Source organism: Sphaerodactylus townsendi, linkage group LG14 (genome assembly GCF_021028975.2).
Source record: "Sphaerodactylus townsendi isolate TG3544 linkage group LG14, MPM_Stown_v2.3, whole genome shotgun sequence".
In the NCBI taxonomy this organism is placed as follows: domain Eukaryota; kingdom Metazoa; phylum Chordata; class Lepidosauria; order Squamata; family Sphaerodactylidae; genus Sphaerodactylus; species Sphaerodactylus townsendi.
In genome coordinates, this window is record NC_059438.1 from 6,452,056 (window position 1) to 6,474,042 (window position 21,987).

At 43.4% G+C, this 21,987-nt stretch overlaps 1 protein-coding gene across 1 annotated transcript; it reads right to left on the reverse strand.

Moving 5' to 3' along the window:
* Positions 1-1,125: 1,125 nt before the first annotated feature.
* Positions 1,126-21,494, reverse strand: LOC125443597 (dipeptidase 2-like). The gene is made up of 11 exons (XM_048515820.1): positions 21,214-21,494; positions 16,933-17,113; positions 14,756-14,882; positions 13,382-13,511; positions 12,054-12,201; positions 10,541-10,610; positions 9,856-10,032; positions 7,719-7,806; positions 4,488-4,563; positions 3,647-3,782; positions 1,126-1,345 (listed from the first exon to the last, which is right to left on the reverse strand). The coding sequence occupies exons 2-11, from the start codon at positions 17,106-17,108 to the stop codon at positions 1,154-1,156; spliced, it is 1,320 nt and encodes a 439-aa protein (XP_048371777.1). The 5' UTR covers positions 17,109-17,113; positions 21,214-21,494; the 3' UTR covers positions 1,126-1,153.
* Positions 21,495-21,987: the final 493 nt, after the last annotated feature.

The window sequence follows — 21,987 nt, forward strand, 5'->3', positions numbered from 1 at the left end:
AGAAAATAGAACCTTGCAAGGACTGAGTATGCTGTAGAAGGCATACACTGTTGAAAGCAGCTGAGAGTCAGATAAAGGAGAAAATCTATGGAGAGAATAAGGAAATCATTTGCTCCAAACTGCTCACCTGGTCTTATACAATGGGGTCTGGGGTGTGAGCATATGCAAAGAAGAGGGGAATTTCCATATAACCTGGAAAGCCAGCGTGGTGTAGTGGTTAAGGGCAGGTGGATTCTAATCTGGAGAACCAGGTTTGATTCCCCACTCCTTCACCTGAGTGGCAGAGGCTTATCTGGTGAACCAGGTGTGTTCCCACACTCCTACGTTCATGCTGGTTGACCTTGGGCTACACACTTCTCTCTGTGATACACCTCTGAAGATGCCAGCCACAGATGCAAGTGAAATGTTAAGAACAAGATCTACCAGACCACAGCCCCATAGCCCAGAAATCCCACAAAAACCAGCTGAGTCCAGCTGTGAAAGCCTTCAACAATACATTGGAAATATGTTTGCCAGCACTTTATAGCAATCCAATGATGGTTTGTGTGCAACATACAACATCTAAGTGCTGATATCTGGTAACCTTCATACAATTCGAGAATTTATTCTGCCGCAGTGAAAGAGAAGCTTCACACAGTTTTGGACAAGTCACCTGAATCAATTATCGAAGCTAGTTCTCTAATAGCTCTATTCAAAGAAAAGTGGATGAAAAGGCTGGAAACATTGAAGACACATTGTGCAACATGCTTAGGGAACAGAATATAGCTTACGGTTAGATGAGTCTACTCTGCCAGGAAATGAAGCTTTGCGTCTTGCTTAAGTTCGTTTCGTCAAAGATGAAAGTTTGGTTCAAGAGGTGTTCTTTACTAGATAATTAGAAACAGATACAAAAGGGGAGTCGGTGTTTTGGGTTCTTGAGAATTTTTTCAAAGAGTAAGACACTCCACTTAGATGTGGCACCATTGATGGTAGGCTGTCATTGTGACTTCATCCCTTTCTTGAAAAATGCTATTCCTGGTGTGTTTGCGATACACTGTGTAAATCACGGGCAACATCTGCTTGCAAAAAAAATTAAGTTGTCGACTTCACCAATCATCATGGTGGTAAATAAAATCAAGGCACATGTTTTGTACATATTTTGTACCTATTGCATTTATTTACAAAGAAATAAGAGAGTGGTCATCACAGTGGCTATTAGACTGTTTAGCTCTCCCCAGGAAGATGCGGCATGAGAATGGGTGATCGGCCCAGGAGGACGCCTCAGGTCTAAACGACAGGAATGCAGGATCTTTTCAGGAGGAATCTCCTCTTCGCTTGGATTTGCTGATGAACTTTTGTGCTGCACCTGGAATTCAAAACCAGTGCAAATCATAAAGACCTTTGTGTCACTATGAACACAGGAATCTGCCTTACACAGTCAAACCAGTTGGTCCATCCAGTTCAGCCCTCTGTCCATCCCAGTGATCTCCAACATTGCACCCACTGATGTGTCTCTTTAAGACCATTTGCTTCTTCCCCAGAGCTCACAGGTTTGACGAAACTGGGGGTGGGGTGGGGTGGTCTGCTGATCTAACTCATGTGTCTAGATCAGGGGGGACCAAACTGTGGCTGGTGAGCAGACGTGTAGCAAGGGGGGAAAGCACCTAGTGTATTGGTGTGTCCAATGCCCCCGCCACACCCCCATCTGCCCCCACCCCGGAATGCCCCTGCCACTCTACACCCCCACCATGCCCTCACAGGGGCACACTCGGTGTGTTGAGCACCCCCCTGGAGCTACGCCTCTGCTTGTGAGCCACATGTGGCTCTTTGCCATATAATGTGTGGCTTGCAGCTGGGTAGACTGGTTGTATGGGTCTCCCCTTCTCCTGGCCTGTCTCCCACTGTGCATGTCCTTGTCTCTGGCCATGCCACTGCCCTTTGCTGTGGGGCAGGGAAGCCAGAAGATGTGGCTAGAGCTTGGGTGAGGAGGTCAGAGGCTGATGTGCCCAAGGCCCCATAGCTCCGTAAACCATACAGACTTGACAATGTATCAGCCAGATTTTAAACAACTCACAGCAAAGATGGAGGTTCACAATATTTCTACTTGAAGTAATAGCCAGTAACTATCATCAGCAATATCTGTCTTTACCCCTTTTGTTTTTATTTTTGGCAGTTTCATTTAATGTTAATACAAATGTATACATTGATACTAATTATTATGTATGTGTTTTTTTCTTAATATTTATATAAAAGGTTTGTGACAAAATGTGCACTTAACGATAAAAACGTGTGTAATATTTGTTCATGTCTTGTGACTCCCAGACATCTGAAGATCATTCCACGTGGCTCTTAGGTTAAGCAAGTTTGGTAGCTCCTGGTCTAGATGAACTGTCTAGTATTGTAAAAGGAAAGTCTAGTGACACCTTGGAGCCCAACAACATTTATTTCAATATGAGCTCTCAGGAGCCACAGCTCACTTCTGATATTGTCTCACTTAACCGCTGCAGGTGGCTCTTTAACATCTCTAACACGGACATAGATAACAACATTCCATGGTCTCAGGTGGAAGAAATCTTCCTGGCCCTGCTACCTGAGAATTGCAGACTGAACCTAAGACCTACCACACTGTGTCTACCTTTGAGTTATAGCCCTAGAGCAGGGATAGCGAACCTTTTTGGGACCAAGTGCCCAAACTGCAACCCAAAACCCACCTATTTATCACAAAGTGCCAACAGGGCAATTTAACCTGAATAACCCCCTCGAGCAGGGTGCCAGCCTGCTGTAGCCTCCAGCAAGTCCCACATGCGCTGCTCTGCACCTCTCTAGCTTCTCTGCTGCCTCTGCCCCCCACCCCCCACTCCCGGCCAGCAGTCACCTGGAGTACAGGCATCAGGCTTGTCAGCCGAGTCCTTCCTGCTTGCTGAGGTGCAAGCACATCAAGTCCAGCTGCCCAGGCCAGCCTAGATATGTGGGGGGGGGCAATTCCCCCCCCCACGTGACGAACTCTGTGCACGTGTGCCCACAGAGAGGGCTCTGAGTGCCACCTCTGGCACCCATGCCATAGGTTCGCCACCACTGCCCTAGAGCAGTAGTCAGCTGAAGAACACGGGTTATTGGATTGAAGTTTTGAACATCAGTACTGTTATAATAATCTTCAACTGGATGGCCAGTGGCTATTAAGTAAAAAAGCCAGAAATATTTTGAGGTTGCATATTTTTGATTATCAGGTGTTAAACAAGAGGGGCCTGGAATCTTTAGCATGCCCTGTGATTTTATTCTTGACCTGGATAGCCTAGGCTATGTCAGCAGCTAAGCAAGTTGGCCCTGGTTAATACTTAAGACCACCAAGGAATATCAGGGTCGTTATACAGAGGCAGGTAACAGCAAATTACCCTATTAGCCTCTTGCCTTGAAAACCCTACAGGGTCGCCACAGCTCAGCTGTGTCTTTACAGGAGCTTACACAGACAAATGACAATTCCAGGATCATCTATTTTCTCTTTGTTGGAGATGGCGTGCTGAAATAGCAGCGAAAAATGTCTATTCTTATTCCACTGTCAGGTGGACAAACTCTACAGGCCTTAGAATCTATTAACTCTGTTCTCTCTTAGGGAGCGTTCTGAAATATAGCATGGGCTAGGAAGGAAAACAACAGCACCAAACCTTACTTTTTCTACCTCGGTGAAAACACGCAGAATGTTCTCTCTCAAAACACCACGCAGTTCTGAATCAGTCCAGCGTCTCCTCAGCAGTTCCTCGATCAAGGCTGGGTATTTTGAAACATCTTCCAGCCCCTCAGGGAAGCTGTTAACAAAGATATTTGTCATGACAAGACATGAAACATGGCCTGTTGGGCAAGGTGCTGTCACAGAGGGGATTTAACACAAAGAATCCTCGCAGGAATCAATTGACTGTGAATTCACTCACAACAGGGGGATTTGAAACTTCCCCGAACTAAATAAAAGTCAATACTTCAGTAGAGGCCTTGCTGACATTTCATCATTTCTGACTTTCTGCACTGTTTCCATGTACCTTGTTATGTTCACTGAAAGGAAGAAGCACAAATGGTGTGGAAAGTCTACAGTTGTTTACAAATTTTAGTCCCAGTTAGGTTAAGAAGACCTTTCTTTGCAGAACATGAACATTTGCCCGAATAATGAGGTAAGTTTTCCCTTTTCAGAGAGCCTCCACTGCTGCTGCCAAAAATTGCATCCCTGAGTCAAATAGCGGCCCCCATAAACACGCTGTATAGCACGTAAACTCAATTACTAGTGTTACTAGTAAACTCAATTATCATGTGTTTTTGTGATCACTAAAATACACTTCATTTGTTGCAAACAGCAAAAGCAAAATATAACAATGGCAAGAATGAAGACTAAACAGTACTATCATTTTTGGGACAGAATCTGACATGGGGACACCATTTTCAGCTACCGCCCCGTGTGGTGCATAACATGTTGCTCTTCAAATATCATCATCACCAACAACAACAATAAAAGGTTTACTAACTGAGTTGCTCCTTCATAATCACTGCCAATTCCTATCGATGTGGAACCTGCAATTTTCCTTGTGTGGTCAAAATGATCTAGGAATATATTTTAAAAAGACAAAGCATAAGTATACCTTAAAGAAAAAAAGGGTAATTTAGAAGGACTGAGCCCTTTGGGGGAGGGTGGCTTAGCAATAAATAAATAAATAAATAAATAAATAAATAAATAAATAAATAAATAAATAAATAAATAAATAAATAAATAAATAAATAAATAAATAAATAAATAAATAAATGGTCAAAACCAGTCCTTTGTTGATTAAACATAGCAGTGCAGTACCTTTCCATGTACTTATTTTACTTATGATCACATATGCAATGTATGTAAATGTTTATACCCAGTTTTTCTCCCCAGAGGGGTCCCAGAGTGAGTGATAACTTTGTGTTTTATCCTCACAACAACCACACTAGCAAATAAATAAGACTGAGAGAGAATGACTAGCCCAAAATGGCCCAGTGAACTTCCATGGCAGAGCGGGGATTTGAATCTGGGTTTCCCAGATTCTAGTTTGACTCTTAGGCTCATTCCACACATGCAGAATAATGCACTTTGAAGCTGTGCGGAATGGCAAAATCCACTTGCAAACAGTTGTGAAAGTGGTTTGAAAGCGCATTATTTTGCGTGTGCGGCAGGGGCCTTTACTGCAATTTACTACCACTAACCTGTCCCTTCTTCAGAAAGGAGACCAGGGAAGAAGTTAAGTGACTTCTCCATCTGGATCTAAAGCAAAAGGTCTGAGTACTTCTAGCTTCTAAGTAGTTCACAGGGAGTCTCCCATTCAATTAAAAGAGCCAGGCCTGTTTTACCCCTGGAGTAAGTTTTTGCATTCCTGGTAATGATGACCTCATCATTACCACACGGGTTGCCCTGCCTTACACTGTAGCCAATTGCAGGGTATTAAGGTTGCTATATGATACTGCCGTGTTACATGGTAAGTGGCTGGCTGAACGGTTGTTCTGCCTCACAGCCGAGAAAAATAACATGATGCTTTACAGTGTTTCTGCATACCGCAATAGTAGACAGCAGAACACTTGCAGAGGATGAACTAGCTGTAAGGTCATGATTGATTCAATTAACGAAAACGTTTGACTAGATTTTAGGTCATTTCCGCCAGAATGCCAGGTTAATTAATAATCCTCATCTGGTTTCACGGCTGGAGCAGTGCCACCTTTTACAGATGCTCAGCCTCGGAAAATGGGACCAGCTGGGGACACAGCAGGCGGCAAGAGCAGCGCAAGCCGCAGCCGAGAATGAAAAATGAAATTTTTAATATCTGGTGCAGTGAGCTGACTCATTAAAGTTTACGCCAGAATAGCCTTCCAGGTATCCTGGGGCTCCTGTTTTGTTCTACTGCCGCAGGTGAACGACGGCTACTACAGTTGCCACTTTTACCCACTATGATGATCATCCTCCTACAATTTCTTCCTGGCCCCTGCCCAAACGGTGGAAAAGGGTACGGGGGAAGATGCTGTTGATGTCCATTTTGGCTAAAACCTGGAAGTGACATTACTGGCTCTCTGGGACAGAGATGTCAAATATATGGCTTGGGGGCTGAATCCGACCCCTTGAGAGGGCTAATCAAGCCTGTGAGCTAGCTGAGGCAACCCCTCCCCTGCTCTTGATCTGGCCTGGTGAGCCTGGATTTAGGCTTGCCAGGTGAGATTTGGAGTAGGGGGGATGGGTTTGCTTCAGTTGGCTCATGGCCCTGATAAGCCCTCTCAAGGCAGCCACTCCACCCCACTGTAGGTTCGCCAGTCCAGGCACACCCCAGCTGAGGTAACCATTACACACACACACACACACGGGTCTGGTTTGACCAAATCACATTTATGTCATATCTAGCCACCCTAACAAATGAGTTCAACACCCCTGCTCTAGGACTTCACGGGCCTCTGCAAAATCCTAGTACAACGATGATTACGTGACACACGAAAAAATATTAAAAACACTGAGCAATATGAAAACATCATTTAAGGTTATAAACTAGTTAAATAAAACACATAAACAAACAATGCCAGAATGAAAGAGGAGGGACAATAACCATTTTTGGGGGTATGCCAAATGAAACAAAAAAGTTTTCACCTGCTGGTGGAAGACACCAATAGAGACAGACGGATGAATCTCTATGGGGAGGGAGTTCCAAAGTGTTGGTCCACCCAGCCCCCAATTTCCCAAAGTGTTGGTGCCACCCCCCCACCCCCACCTCTCTATGTCAAGAAGTTGTCTATTTGTGGTGGATCCAACAGCTGTTTCTTAAAAAGATGCTGTATGGTCCTGATTTTGTATAATTTTTGTCTGGATGTTAAAATAATTATCATTTCCCAGAGACATTATATATATGCTGGATGGGCTGAAAAAGAGTAGTGTAGATGGGAAATGAGATTTGGGAGTTGCTACCCATTTTTTTTATTTTTGATACCCTCAACTTCCCCAGTTTTGTGATACATTTTTGCTATTTTTAGAGGGACCAGTAATGTTGCCATTTTCAGAGGGCTCTCTAGTTTTGAATGATAAGATGGTAATGATTCTATATGGTTTTGGTGCCACAACCAAGAAGGTCCTTTCTCAGGTTGTCACTCAATCTAGTCTCAGATGGCGAAGGTAACCAAAGCAGGGCCTCTGGAGTGGGCAGGTAGGTTCACATGGCAGAAGGCAATCCTTAAGGTACGTAGGTTCAAGGCCACTCACGGCTTTAAAGATCAATATCAGCATCTCAAACTGAGCCCCAAAACAAACTGAAAGCCAGTGTTGATGAAAAAAGACTGAAGTGATACAATCCCTACAACCTAGTCAGCACTCTGGCCACATTATTCTGTACCAACTGCAGCTTCCAGCTGATGTCACTTCTGGGTTTTAACTGGGAATTACATTGATTAATCAATATAATTTCCCTTTGTGTCCTGCTCCCAAATCTCCATGTGATTCCAGGCTTGCATTGGCAACCCAATCCATTTGCAATTATCACCACTGAAAATGCAAGTCTACCCACCAATTGACAATTATCTGTCAACCTCTGATTTGTTATAACCGCTCAAAAGACAGAACATATTAGATGTGAAAGAGAACAAATTGTGGATAAGATCAAGAATCCTCCTGCTTAAAATAAGCAACCACAAGCAACAGCTTTCTTGCTTTCCTCTGCAAGTGCTTAAAGAGATGCATAGAAAGGGACACCTCAGCAACGGCAAACCTGCAACAGTGGAAATGTTCACGGTTCCATCACCACAGGCCAGCATCGCAGTTGAGAATGACACCATGATAATTCCAGTATTCTTCTTCTACAAGAAAAGTCAAAATGAAAACAAATCAGCAATAACAACAACCATAACAACAGATGGTGAGGTTCCAAACATGGTAATTGGCATGAACTGTAAGGTTTAGTCAGGCCCTCGGAAACAAAAAACACAGATGGATACTGCTAGGAAATCTTCTACTGAGAACAACCATGACATTAAGGTGGGGGTATCTTAATGGTTCGGTTTGGTTTAAGGCGTGAAATAGTGCTGATGTCATATCTCATTTTATTTTTTTCCCCCCAAAATGCAAAAGATTACAAACAGGAAATGTGTTGGGATTTTGCAGGTGCCTGTCACAACTCAGTTAGGGTTAAGTGCTTGCATGTAAACCAGTTGCGTATGACCTGGTCTATTGATTAGCCATTGGTCAGTGAGACACCTTTGCTTACATGCTGGGAAGCACATAAGTCAGAAGTTATAAAGTTAACTCTGTTTCTTTGTTTGAGCACACAGGACACCACCATGAGACACAAGGAGACACCAGATAGCAAGATGTAATCAAGTGTACAGTAATGTAGATATGTAACAGGAAATAAAGGTTTCTTATTTTATCCTCATGTAACCCTCCCTTATAGTTAGTAACCCATTTATACAAAAAGCAACTGAGAATCTGTCTCTTCTGTTCTACTCTGCCTAAGTTATTTAAATACCTCAACAAAATGGTAGGATGGATCCTAAGGATCTGTTTGATTAATGGGTCACTTCTGTTGGCAGAAGAACCTTCTCTTGAGTCAGAGGAAGGCCCCTCGGCTAATAGAGCCGGTCCTTAGAATTCAGTCCAGTAAATTCAGAGTGCGACTTCTGTGGGAAGAGAAGGAGGCAGGCCAGAACAGGTGAGGAGTGTATTTTATGCCTACCTTGAGGATGCATGGTAGGGTAGCCAGCACCCCCTTGAGAAATACCTGGAGATTTGGGGGTGGAGCCTGGAGTGGGTGGGGTTTGGGGACCTCAGCAGGATATACTGCCATAGAGTCCACCCCCAAGGCGGCCATTTTTTTCCAGGGGAACTGATCTGTGCAGCTTAGAGCAGGGGTCTGCAACCTGTAGCTCTCCAGATGTTAATGGACTGTTAGTTGAGATGTTAATTGGCCATGGTGGCAGGGGCTGATGGGAATTGTAGTCCATGAATGGCCATGGTGGCAGGGGCTGATGGGAATTGTAGTCCATGAACATCTGGAGAGCCACAGGTTGCAGACCCCTGGCCTAGAGAATAGTTGTAATTCTGGGAGATTTCCAGGAGTCTCCTAAAGACCTACTTCAAGGGGTCAGTGTGAAGCCATTAGAAATTATTAATCCCGTTGATATAATCCTCAGGGTGGGGGAGAAGGTCAGAAGATTAGGAATTATCAGTTTCAATTTTGTTGGTGATAGAAAAGAAACAGTTTGGTTCCACTGCCCGAAATAAGACTCCAGAGTAGAGATAACTGAGATCTCACTGTTAACATTTTATTCATTGGAGCTCACTGCAGAATCACGGTAAAAGTAGGTAAATTTCTGTCTTCTGCGATGAAAATACAGGCTGAGATAATGAATATAATTTATTTCAAAAGCCTCTAACTCTTCCCACTGTCTGATGTCCTCGGTTAAATTAAACATACAGTCATATCATTTCAGGCAATTAATTAATGTTGTTTGTTCTGCCTACGTACAGGCTTGTGAGCCATAACAAAGAATGACTGACTGGAATTGTGGAGTCTTATCTGATGAACCAGATTTGTTTCCCCACTCCTATATTCCTGCTGGGTGACATCAGGTGAGTCACAGTTTGTTCAGAACTCTCTCAGCCCCACTTACTTCTCAAGGTTACTGTTGTGGGGAGGGGAAGGGAAATGAATTTGTAAGCCAATTGAGTCTCCTTACAGGAGAGAAAGGCAGGGTATAAATCCAAATTCTTTTCTTCTTCTATATACATGCTACAGTGAGGAACTATTGCTATAATTCCACTTCCTGGTGGCTGTGGAACCGTAATCCTTCAGCAACACAAAATGGCCCATGACCGGATACTCAGTCCCAGAGATATATGTCACTTACTAGAAGTTTTAGAATATCATCAGGGACGTTGCGTGAATGGTTGCAGACTGAAAAGGCAGAGGAATGGCTGAAAATAATTGGTGCTCTGGAGGTCTTGAGGACTGCCCTGGCTGTTGCATCAGAAGCGTGTGATAAGTCTATCATCATCCCCAGGCGATTCATCTCCTTCACCACCTCCTGGCCAAACACACACACACAAACATGTCACTCAAACGATATTTACCTAGGATGAAGTGTTTGGAGCATCACAGCCTTCATTGAACAGGATCATTACTTCTTTAATGGGATGGAGGTGGGGCAAGGTCTGTTCTATGCCAGGCAAAACTGGGTTGTATCTATACTCAAAGCAAATTTCACCTCCAACAGAAAAGATAGATTTCTCGTAGTGCTATGCTGGTCAGTCCTTCTGCTTATTGGTAATTCTTGGTCAGCATTTTTTAAAAAACCAATGGGTCCAAACTGGACACCAGAATTGACACTTCTTTCACTATTTTGTAACTGTTGTTAGCTTAGACACGGTTTTGCCTGTCCGTTCAGCATATACATTTCATTAAAAACAAGACGAATTCAGAGAATGTCAGCAAATCAAGAATGTATTGTAAGGCAGCCCGACTGTGCTTATAAGAATCCAGGGTGAATGTAAAAAAAAGCTTTGTTAATGTTTACTCAAAAAAACTAGTCTTACTTTGCCAAAAGCAGTCAAGCCTTTCACGCGAGGGTAGAAATTGTGTACATGATTTGATGATGTTTCTGCCCTGAAGAGGAAACCAAAAGACAGGAAACGCATTCGGGAAAGGTTTTGAAAGAATCATATTATTCCAAAATAAAGAAACCATTCAAGAACACACGCAATTGCATTTTTAGAAAAAGCAGAACTTTGGCGAAGCTGCCAAATGTTCACATGCAAACCCAAACTGACACAGCAGATTAACTGGTGTGGTTGCTTCACTTAGGTTTTGCTGTTCGAAATGGGACTCTCTGATTTTGTTATTAGCATTTTAATAGGGGGGAGTATGCTTTTAAAGGAAACGTCTTTTCTCCTTTAAAATGCTAACAAGAAAGCTGGGATCATGGTCTCAAACAGCAAAACTGAGGGGAGGCCAAAGGGTGCAACAATCTTCCCGGCGCAGCCCTGTGCCAAGCCACAGTTCTTCAAGCTTGCAAGTTGCTCTAAGTAATGTCTGAACCATGAACTCCAGGTATTGTGAAAAACAGGGAGTGAAAGAAGCTGCTGGCCCAAGTGTTTCCTTCCCTGAGACATTTAGATATCTTCAGGCAGGAAATTGAACTCCCCCACCAGTTTCCCTTCTATAACGAACATCCAAACCCTGACCCAAATAGCCCAGGCTAGTTTGATGTCATCAGATCAAAGGAGCTAAGCAGGGTCAGCCCTGGAAAGTATTTGGATGGGAGACCTCTAAGGAATACCAGGATCTGTGGAGGCAGGCAATGGCAAACCACCTCTAAATGTCGTCTGTCTTGAAAACCTCACCAGGAGCTGCCATAAGTCAGATGTGACTTGACGGTTAAAAAAAAAGACATCCAAATCCAGACAATATGTGGACCGAACAAAGGGTCAGCTGTAGGTTTTATGGGTCACTGGGCCTAGACAGTCCACAGAATTCCTCCACTTTAGCTCCTTCTACTCATAGAATCATAGAGTTGGAAGAGATCCCAAGGTTCATCAAGTTCAACCCCATGCAATGCAGGAACATATAATCAAAGCAATCCTGACAGTTGTCCATCCAGCCTCTGCTTAAAAACCTCCAAAGAAGGAGACTCCACCACACTCCAAGGTAGCGCATTCCACTGTCAAACAGCCCTTCCTGTCAGGAAATTTTTCCTGATGTTTAGGTGAAGTCTCTTTTCCTCCACTTTGAACCCATTACTCCTGGTTCTAGTCTGAGGAGCAGCAGAGAACAAGCTTGCTCCCTCACCAACATGACATCCCTTCACATATCTAAACATGGTTATCAACCTTCTCTTCACCAAACTAAACACGCCCAGCTCCCTCGTAGGGCATGGATTCCAGATCTTTTATGATTTTGGTTGCCTTCCTCTGGACCAGATCCAGCTTGTCAATATTCTTCTTGAATTGGTCCCTCCCACCATTTCAGGCAAACTAACTGGATAGGAACTCATCACAGGACTATTAATCAGTCCTGGCTAATGGCAAGGGGCACTTCCATGTGGGTTACCAGGGAGTGTTGCAGGTGTGCGTTAGCGACATGTAACGGACACCCAGCTCATAATACATCCGCAGAGCCGCAAGACTGCTGTCAATGGTGTGACCCCCTTCGATGCCGATCAGGCAAGCTATCTTATCGTCTGGAACGTTTGCAATGCCTGGATTTAAAAAGGAAAGAGTGTGTTAAAGTTAAAAGGAGATATTAACACAGAGGGATTTTTTTTTTTTGCCATGGGCTTTGGCTGCAGCAATAAAGTTTGATTGATTGAATGCAGACAAATTGAGCAGAACAGTCCGTAAAAATATAATGTGCGATTCAGTAACTAGTGGGATGTGCATCAGACTAGGGTCTGGGAGACCTTTGAATACTCACTCTGCCATAGAGGCATGCTGGGAAATCTTAGATTAGTCACACACTCTGACCTCTAGGCTACCTCTAGTCTAACCACTAAAACCTGAAATGGTCTGGATCTTAGATATCTCAAGATAAAATTCACCGAAATTTAAGATGAGCACATGAGGCTCTGCTTTATCCCAACTTCCATAAAAACAAGGCAGGTTTATATTACAGGCTTGGACTCTGGGATGCGCTTCCAATGACGATGGTTTTTTTTCCCTGTTTTCTGTCAGGGTTCCATAAATTAACAAATGACTTTGTTCTGTCACACTTTTGAGGAAGGGCCTGTTTCTTTCCCTCTAACACTGTCTTGCTATTGTGTTAAAACAATCAAAGCAACATTGATATTGTTTTGTGAGATAGTTTCTAAATGTCTTTTATGTGCCACTTTGTGAATAAAAGGTGGCATATAAGTAAACAAAGGTGTCACATAAGTTGGTAAACACTACGACTGAACTGAATTGACTTAAATCTGTTCCCAAAATGTTTTTGCAGTGTCAAAAAAAGTGCCCGCCTTTCAATTATTTGCTTTGCAATGGCAAGAAAAGCACTTTATTAATTTACTTGGTTCTCATTCGTCTCTTCGACATAAGTGATATCACCATGCGCCCAATTAATTAGCTGTTAGTATTATGATGCTATCCCATTCCCTGATTGGCTAGGATCACCCATGAGACTTATTCAGGAAGCATTGTTCTCACTCTTATTGGATTCCGTTTGCCCTCAGTCACATCATCATGTAGACAGATCTGATCATGTATGCGATAACCTGCTCACATGTGATCCCTGGCTGACTTGGAATGCCCATTAGATCAATCTACTGAAAAGAACATCCAAGAGGAACAAACTGGTGCAAAGCCACAGTAAAGAAGCAGCGGCAAACTTTCTGATCTCTTATATTTCTGCCTGATGTTTCCTTGTTATGACGGAGGTCACTTTACCATGACTAGTCGTCACCAGCTCAAATTCCTGATAGGATTCACACATCCGCTTGACAACATCGATCTGCTCCAGGGTCAGGCGCACAGCATCTTTGTTCTGAGCGCTGCAGAGAACATACACTGACCAAAACTGAAAGAGTGACAAGACATATATATTTTTAAATGTACATGTTATGTCAACATCTGTACCCATATGTCTCCCTCTATTAAAGAGGCAGATATGGAGAATTATAACTACATTGGGAGTTATGCCACCAGAGGACCACCTGCAGGTGTATAGATCAGTGGGCTGGACCACATTGTAAACACAGCCAGAAATAATTCAGGAATGTTGTTGCTAGAACACCAATAGCTCTCAGCCTCTACAAAAGCTGGACAAAGTGCAGCAGAAAGTGACGAAACCTGGGTAAGTCTGGGAGCAGAGAGAACAGATGTAGAATTCTCCCTTTGAGGTGGTTGATGCCAAGCAGATAGGATAGTTAAGATAGAGCAAACTGCTGTCAAAAGCCCTGGTGGAGAAACCCAGGGGTCCGTTCACGGTCTTTTATGGCTCCTAAGGATGAAATCTTAAAGGGCAAAAGGCTGAAGTCAGGAAAAATCCTGACAATTCCACTGGAGTGGGGTCCTTTCTTCACCCATAGTACAGCAAAGAATATTCTCCAGTCCCTTGCTGGTGGATTGGAGATTGCGGCTATACTTCCTGAGCTCATGGGCTCCAAACTTTCCAATGGGAAGGGGTCAAGACTCAGTAGTAGAACATCTGCTTTGCATGCAGAAGATCCTAAATTCAATCCCTGGCATTTCTAGGGCCCATTCTAACATTACAAAGCTTTTGTGTCCACCAAGAGGACTTCATATCAGATGTGAGCAGGGAGTTTCATGTTCAAAACATAATTCCCAGGTGTGATTCAGATCGGGATCATGGCACGCACAGAAAGGAAGTTAAGTCTTCCTCACTGTCTCATTTTCCTGTTAAGAGATTTCCCAGGCAGCACATTTTTGCCTCACTGGGGAAACTTACCTGTGAGGTGGGCTAGGCTGAGAATGTGTGACCGTCCCGAGATCACTCGGCACGCTTCCATAGCAAAGTGGGGGTTCAAACCTGGATCTCCCAGATCATAGTCCAACACTATACTCCCAACAATACATCACGCTGGATATCTCCAGGTCAGAAAGTCAGCATGGGAAGGGAGGGGGCTTAAACCTCCACTAGTTTATGCCACAGTCCCAATTAGAATTGCCCCCCCCCACACCTCTGGAAGTTTCATGCATGGAACTCCCAGACCACATCTGTCAACATTCTCTGTGAGAGACAAATGTGTTTTGTAATGGATGACTCGCATGACAACGAACAAGGATATAAAGAATACTTGCCTGAGCACCAACAAGGCCAGTCTTGAGTTTCTGAATATTTGTGCCTGTTTTGTTGAGTGTCCTTAAGTCAATTTTGCTCAGCTTGTTTTGATAATGCCATCTCAGCTTCAGTGGCAGGTCATTGTGTCTAAAGCAGCAAAAAGAACAAAGGAGGATGTTACATCGAGTGCCATCCTTGATAGAGTTACACCATTCTACCTTCATTCAACTTAATGGACTTAGTGGGGTATAGTTCAGTGGGCCACCCTGTTCTTGTTGGATTTCAGATGACGTCCCAGTGGCCAGTGCTTACTTAGGCCAGCTCCCTTTGGAGGAGAGAGCACGGTAGTCTTAGGATGTCTTTGCAGTATTTGATTTAGCTACAAATATACAATGGGATGGATCCAACCATTCTCCAAGCAACTTTTCTCCAGTATAAGGAGCCTCCCTTCAACTTGAGTAGCTCTTTCTCCAGTGCAGGAAATTGCAGGAAGGCTCTTTGGAGAGGAGGAAGGCTTCAGACTTGAGCCCAAAGGAAAGCTGGGGTGTGTGCCTTTCAATAAATAACTAAGTAAATTTGCTCAGTCATAGGATAGGGGTAGGCTCCACTCCAGCAAAATAACAGATGGAGGCAGAAAGGCAAGTCTGTAGAGCAGCAGATCTACCACCCCACATCAGTGTTCTCAGAAAGACACAGAATAACTGAAAGACAAACAGACCCTGCACCTTCCTTAAGGGGCTTGTGTCAACTAAGAAAGCAGATAGCCCACTGCCAAAAGTGGTTGTTCCTCTTTTTGCAGCATTCTGTGACTTCTTCACACAGTAATACTACTTTGCCAGTTCAGCAGCCTTTAAGGGCTCACATGGAGCCCAAGGAAGGGGTAAATAGGTTCCCCTCGGCCGTTTCTGCTGGCAAAAATGACCCAGGAGGGAAGCTTGAATCCTCTCCAGTTCTCTTGCACAATTTGGAGCTCTGAACAACAGCAGCAATCCCATGTGTGACAACCAGTGCGACAATCCAATGTGTGTGACAATCCAATGTGTGACAACCAGTCAGGCACTGGCATCCAGACTTGCCTCACAGGTTTCCTGTGTTTGGGCTCTGAGTGTCGTCCAGTCCACACCCACTCTGAGCATATCATTCACTCTTTTAACTGGATGCTGTTTGCATCAGTGCTTTGGGCTGCAACATCACATTCCCTGTTCTAAGAAGCTGGGCCTTCTGGCCTCTTTTGCAACCTCAAAACTCTGGCCATGGATGTCCTTCAGTGCTCATGAGGATTTATGCAACACCGCTCACCTTAAAGGTGCCCCAAGATTGTTACAGTAACAAAAACAGAAAAATGTGCTGCATAAATAAAAACTAGATCAACACCAGGATCATATACATTTCTAGCCCACCCTTTCTGTCAAGAGCTCAGGGATGCTTTACATGACTCTCTCACCTGCTTTATCCTCACAACTGTAATATAAAGTGCTAATTGACCTGTGGGAGAAACATTTGTGTACCTCATCAGTACATACAAACCCCACAGTGTGGACCATTTCTGTTCAGTTACACAACAGGGAGGCAGGAGTCCATTCTCCACACATCCTACAGTCCTGATCCAAAGCAGACCCTCTGTGTATCTAGGAACTTACATGTACATATGGATTGTGTGGATCTAGAGAGGACCCAGAGAAAGGCTTAAAGTGAATTTACTCCCTGAATCCATTGATTTCCATGGGATTAGAATGCACTAACTCTATATTTAGGATACAGTTGCATAGCAAGACTCTTGTTTACCAGAAAAGGCTTCAATAAGAAGAGTTTCATTCCTGCAGAGGCTAAGGAAATAAAGTCTGCTTATAAAACTATGGCAGTTGTTTCAGCCCAGAGCCTGAAATAGCACAAGTGAGACAAAAAGCTGGGCCCCCTCAAGTTGGTGGGGCAAGGTGCCAATAATAGAATTTTAAAAAGAAAGGACCCCTCCCTATGAGGGCCTTCTCTCTGTACATGCATAAAAATGTTTGAATAGAAGGGAGAGAACATTTCCAAGAGCTATCAGGAACATGCAATTGGAATTTCTTAGTATGGAAGACTCCACCCCCCCACCCCCCCACCCCCAGCAGTCTATTACACCAGAACAAGAATATACAAAACGTAACCCAGCCCGGCATTGCTGCACCATATTTAAAAAATGAAGAAATCCACATACCCATCAATGACACGCGAACTCCTCATTAGTTCAAGAGCCCGGTCTCTCAAGGATACATCAGCTCCCCATCCCAAATGATCAAGAAGCAGCATCAAACAACACAAAAGTATTTTTGGCAGATCCCTCTTTGGATCCACAAGGACATTCAGTGGATGGAGACGTTCGTAAAATGGCATCTTGGCTGAAAAGAAAAATCAGAGTCTCAAAGTTTGCCGAGATGCCCTCCTCAAGCTTTAATTTCATACGCAGACAATGGTTATTATCTTTGGTAAAGTGGGAAAGAAAGTAATTAATAACAGAAGGAAGACTCAGCTAATGGCATGCTAAGTGCTGGCTCTCCAGTTCGAAACTGCCTGAAGGGATCACATTCAGCATTGCTTTCCAGGAAAGCTTCAAGGACTCCCTCCCACACACAGAAAAAGAACAAATATCCCATTTTAGGAAGTTTAGGATCTTACTTAGAGAAAGATTTGTTCCTTTCCCAGAAAGGCCTTGATATCTTCTCACCACAAACAACTTTAATGTGAGACCACACACACAACAGTAAAGAACTGGTGAGAAGAAGCTCGTTTTAGGTCAGAGGTGGATACATTAAGGAGTGGTCACCAAAATACTCCATTTCCCAAAAGTATTTTCCACCTTTGAGCATGGTGAAGCCTCAGCTGTTATCCCCATTTGAATAGCATAATCATCTGGACTTAAAAAGAGGCTAATTTGTCCAGATAGGACTCTGTTCTTTTGAGAAAATGGTAAACACACACACATGCATTTTTTTCAGATCCTAAGAAAAACATGCATATTTACTCCCTGAATCAACCCAGGATCACTTCCAGAGTACTTCTGATCACTATTACAAATTGTCAAAATATTTTTTCCCTCTCTTTACTGCAGTGATTTAGGCTGGAGGCTGGAAAGAAAATATTTGGGGATAAAAACAATGTGGAACTCCATGAAGGAAACATTTTATTTTCTGACTCAAAATGTCAGTGCTATCAGTCACAGACCAGGAAAGGGATTTAGGCGTCTTAGTTGATAGTTCCATGGGAATGTCAACTCAATGCATGGCAGCTGTAAAAAAGGCAAACTCTATGCTGGGGGTCATTAGAAAAGGAATTGAGAATAAAACTGCAAAGATTGTCATGCCCTTATATAAAGCAGTGGTGCGACCGCACTTGGAGTACTGTGTCCAGTTCTGGTCGCCGCATCTCAAAAAGGATATTGAGGAGATAGAAAAAGTGCAGAGAAGGGCAACAAGGATGATTGAGGGACTGGAGCACCTTCCCTATGAGGAGAGGCTGCAGCGTTTGGGACTCTTTAGTTTGGAGAGGAGGAGGCCGAGGGGGGATATGATTGAAGTCTACAAAATTATGCATGGGGTAGAAAATGTTGACAGAGAGAAATTTTTCTCTCTTTCTCACAATACTAGAACCAGGGGGCATTCATTGAAAATGCTGGGGGGAAGAATTAGGACTAATAAAAGGAAACACTTCTTCAACGTGTGATTGGTGTTTGGAATATGCTGCCACAGGAGGTGGTGATGGCCACTAACCTGGATAGCTTTAAAAGGGGCTTGGACAGATTTATGGAGGAGAAGTCGATTTATGTCTACCAATCTTGATCCTCCTTGATCTGAGATTGCAAATGCCTTAACAGACCAGGTGATCAGGAGCAACAGCCGCAGAAGGCCATTGCGTTCACATCCTACATGTGAGCTCCCAAAGGCACCTGGTGGGCCACTGCGAGTAGCAGAGTGCTGGACTAGATGGACTTTGGTCTGATCCAGCTGGCTTGTTCTTATGTTCTTATGTTCTTAATGTTTTAAATGAATTGTGCAGAAGGGGCCTGTAAATGATTCTCTGGCTGAGAACGTTTTGAAAAGGCCTCCAATCGCTGTGCAGTCTACTGACTATGTTTCCCATGCTTCTCTGCTCTTAAGATGGGACTCAGTTTGACATCCATATTTCATCTTCATAATAGAGGATAACAGAGAATAACAGAGGATAACTTTTTGAGTTTAGGGTGAAATTTGTCCTTCTCTTCTGTTTGATATAACAAATGTTTTAGAAAGAAGGGTTTGGAATTACTGAGGAAATAAGATCAAGAGGTTTAGATGCTAGGACACATTGTGTCCCGGGGTGGGGGGTGGGGGGTGGGGTGGGGTATGCCTGTTATTTTATTTTTCAAACAGTTCCAATTTTTGTCAGCTTTTTTTCCTTGGCTAGAGTAAATGCTTGACCATTTAGAGAACAGTCATGTTACTGTGAAGGTATTAGCTGCCCTCAGAGAATCTTCCCTGGTTGTAATGGAAACTTCACCTCTGTAAGAGCTGAATATGTATTGCCTTTATGGGGGAGGTTCTCTTACTGTTCACATGTTATATATCTTGGCTGGCAATGACAGGTATGTTGCTTTGTCTATGGTAAAGTTTATATTTTGTGCCCTCAGAATTAGACAGGCATATTTTAAAAACCTCCCTGGGGTGGTGATGGAGGAGGAGGAGGAGGAGATTCAAAGGGGCTTGCAATTTCCTTTTCCTTCCTGATGTGACTGACACTTGCCGAATACCAACACTTCCCCCCCTCCACAACGAACACCCTGTGAGGTGGGTGGGGCTGAGAGAGCTCAGAAGAACTATGACTAGCCCAAGGTCACCCAGCTGGCATGTATTGGAGTACATAAGCTAATCTGGTTCACCAGATAAGCCTCCATGGCTCAAGTGACAGAGTGGGGAATCAACCCTGATTCTCCAGATTAGAATGTACCTGCTCTTAACCACTACACCACGCTGGTATTAGTGGAGTTGTTATTTATTAATTTTGCCAGTGCAGGCACTCTGATTTCTCCCCATTGAGTAGACAGGCAGAATATAAATGAAATAAACTCTTGAATACAGCTGTGGCCAGTATCACTCTGAAACTTCTTTCTAATCTTTGTAATCAACATCTGTATTGTATATGTCAGGAAATCTTGGAAAATAGGACAATTTATGGTTAACCACCCCATGCAGTTTACATTCCGTGTGAAAAACTCATCCATCTCGTGGGCAGTATCAAAAATCTGGTTCTAGTGCAGCCCATTCGGTGCAAAGTATGAAGTAAATACATCTGTTCACTTTGGTCAATTGTTGCTCCGAGCAAGTCTTGCACAACACACAGCAAAGCTCAGTGCGAAGCATTTCGCCAAAGCCCATCCATGCTCTGTTGTCATTGCTTATTATGTATGAAAAGGGCTTATAATATTTCAGGAGCTGGACAGGAATAAAGTCAGGGCCTTGGGTGACAACAGGCTCAAACTTTTTTTAAAAAAAAAGAAAGAGAAAGAGAGAGGGGACCAGGAGGGAAAAGCAAAAATCTTAGCACTGACTGGAAAGGCTGAACCCATGAAAAGATTAATGGGATCATTCCACTGGGGAAGGACAGCCAAGCAGTTTTCTCAAGGCTCCTTTCTATCTCTAGCATTCGTGTGACTCCTAGATAACACCCCAAAGAGATTTTTTTTCTCCCAATCTAAGAATGCATAAAGAATGCTACTGAATATCAGAAAGAGTTCTAAAAGAGCTTTGACACCTATAATTTTGTCTATGCATTTATTTACTGGCTGCTTCTTTTGGAGACATATACATCTCCAAAATAAGCAGCCAATAAATATTCTAAATAAATGCATAGACAAAATTATAGACTTCAAGGCCCTTTTGAATGCTTTCTGATTTTTAGTGCATCTTTATGCACTCGTAGGTTGGGAGAAAAAAATTCTTTGGGGTATCTAGGAGTCATATGAATGCAAGAGGTAGAATATATATATATATTCAGTTCAGATTTACTGAATGCCCACCCCTACAACCAACTAGGTACCGACAACTTGTTCTTACCCAACTTACTTATACATTTCTGATGCTAACAATTCAGAGACACCTGAGCAAGGAGAATGGGCTATAGAAATGAGAGAGTGACATGAGAAATGGCTGATTTTTCCATTTGATTGTATGAAAACCCACCTGCCTGCCAAGCCAAGATAAGCTGCAAGCCTCATGCACAATCTCTGGGAGTTCTGTGGCAACTAAATACACAATGGTCAATACATAACCCGTTCATGCCAAGTACAAAATAGCTCTTAACAGCTTGGGCAACACAGGGACACATTCTTCCAAGCCCACTGACTTCAGTGGAAGGGGGAAACCCTGCTTAGGTTTGCCTTGTAAATCGAGCATTTTCAGTGGCTACATAAAAATCCAGATTCACCTGTTATTTCAAGGCATTTTCCACCCTCATATTCCCCACTTACTCGTTCCATGTAACTTCTCGACCCGTCACAATTGCCAGTTCCTGCTTCCGTTTGACTCATAGGAACTCGCACCTTCTGGCATAGTCTGTGTGAAACCAGTCCTTCCTTATTCCTCAGAAACCCACAATCCCGAAAAGCTAATTTTAGAATACAAAGAATCTCTTTTCCCAGTCTGCTTCAGCATCATTTTTCACAGTCAGGGCAGCAGAGCCTGACACCGCTACTAATGCCTAGAAGGCGATTACGAAGGGAGTCAACTTCTTTCGCTATCATTGCCTTCACATTGCCAGACGAAGGCAAAAAGAGGAGCCTCATGGTTTGTTTTATACTATGGCAGGTCCCTTCACCCTTCTATCTATTAGAGGCAGGCTCGGGAAGCCTCCTGATTATACTGGGCTGGTTTTCCTGCCTTTTCTATGAGTGAGCTGTTTTGATGGTAGTGCACGAGGTGTTTAAAGCTTATCTGCTCAGTCTTAGGAATTCCGGAAAGGTGAAGGGAGCATGCTTTCCCCTTATGGAAAATCCCCCTTTTCAAGGCACCAGAGAACTGAGGCAAGTTCAACAAACAGAAGTAACGTTTATTGAACAAAGTAGATGGGATCAGGAGATATTTCAAAATGATGCGAATCAGGCAAGAGATAACTATATACACATATCAGTTTTGGCACAGGCCCAGTTCTTAATCAAGCTTTATAAGTTTCTCCCTACTATTCCACCCTCAGCTTTGACCACTAAATAAAACTCCTAGTTTTCTCCTGTCTGTGTATTGTCTGC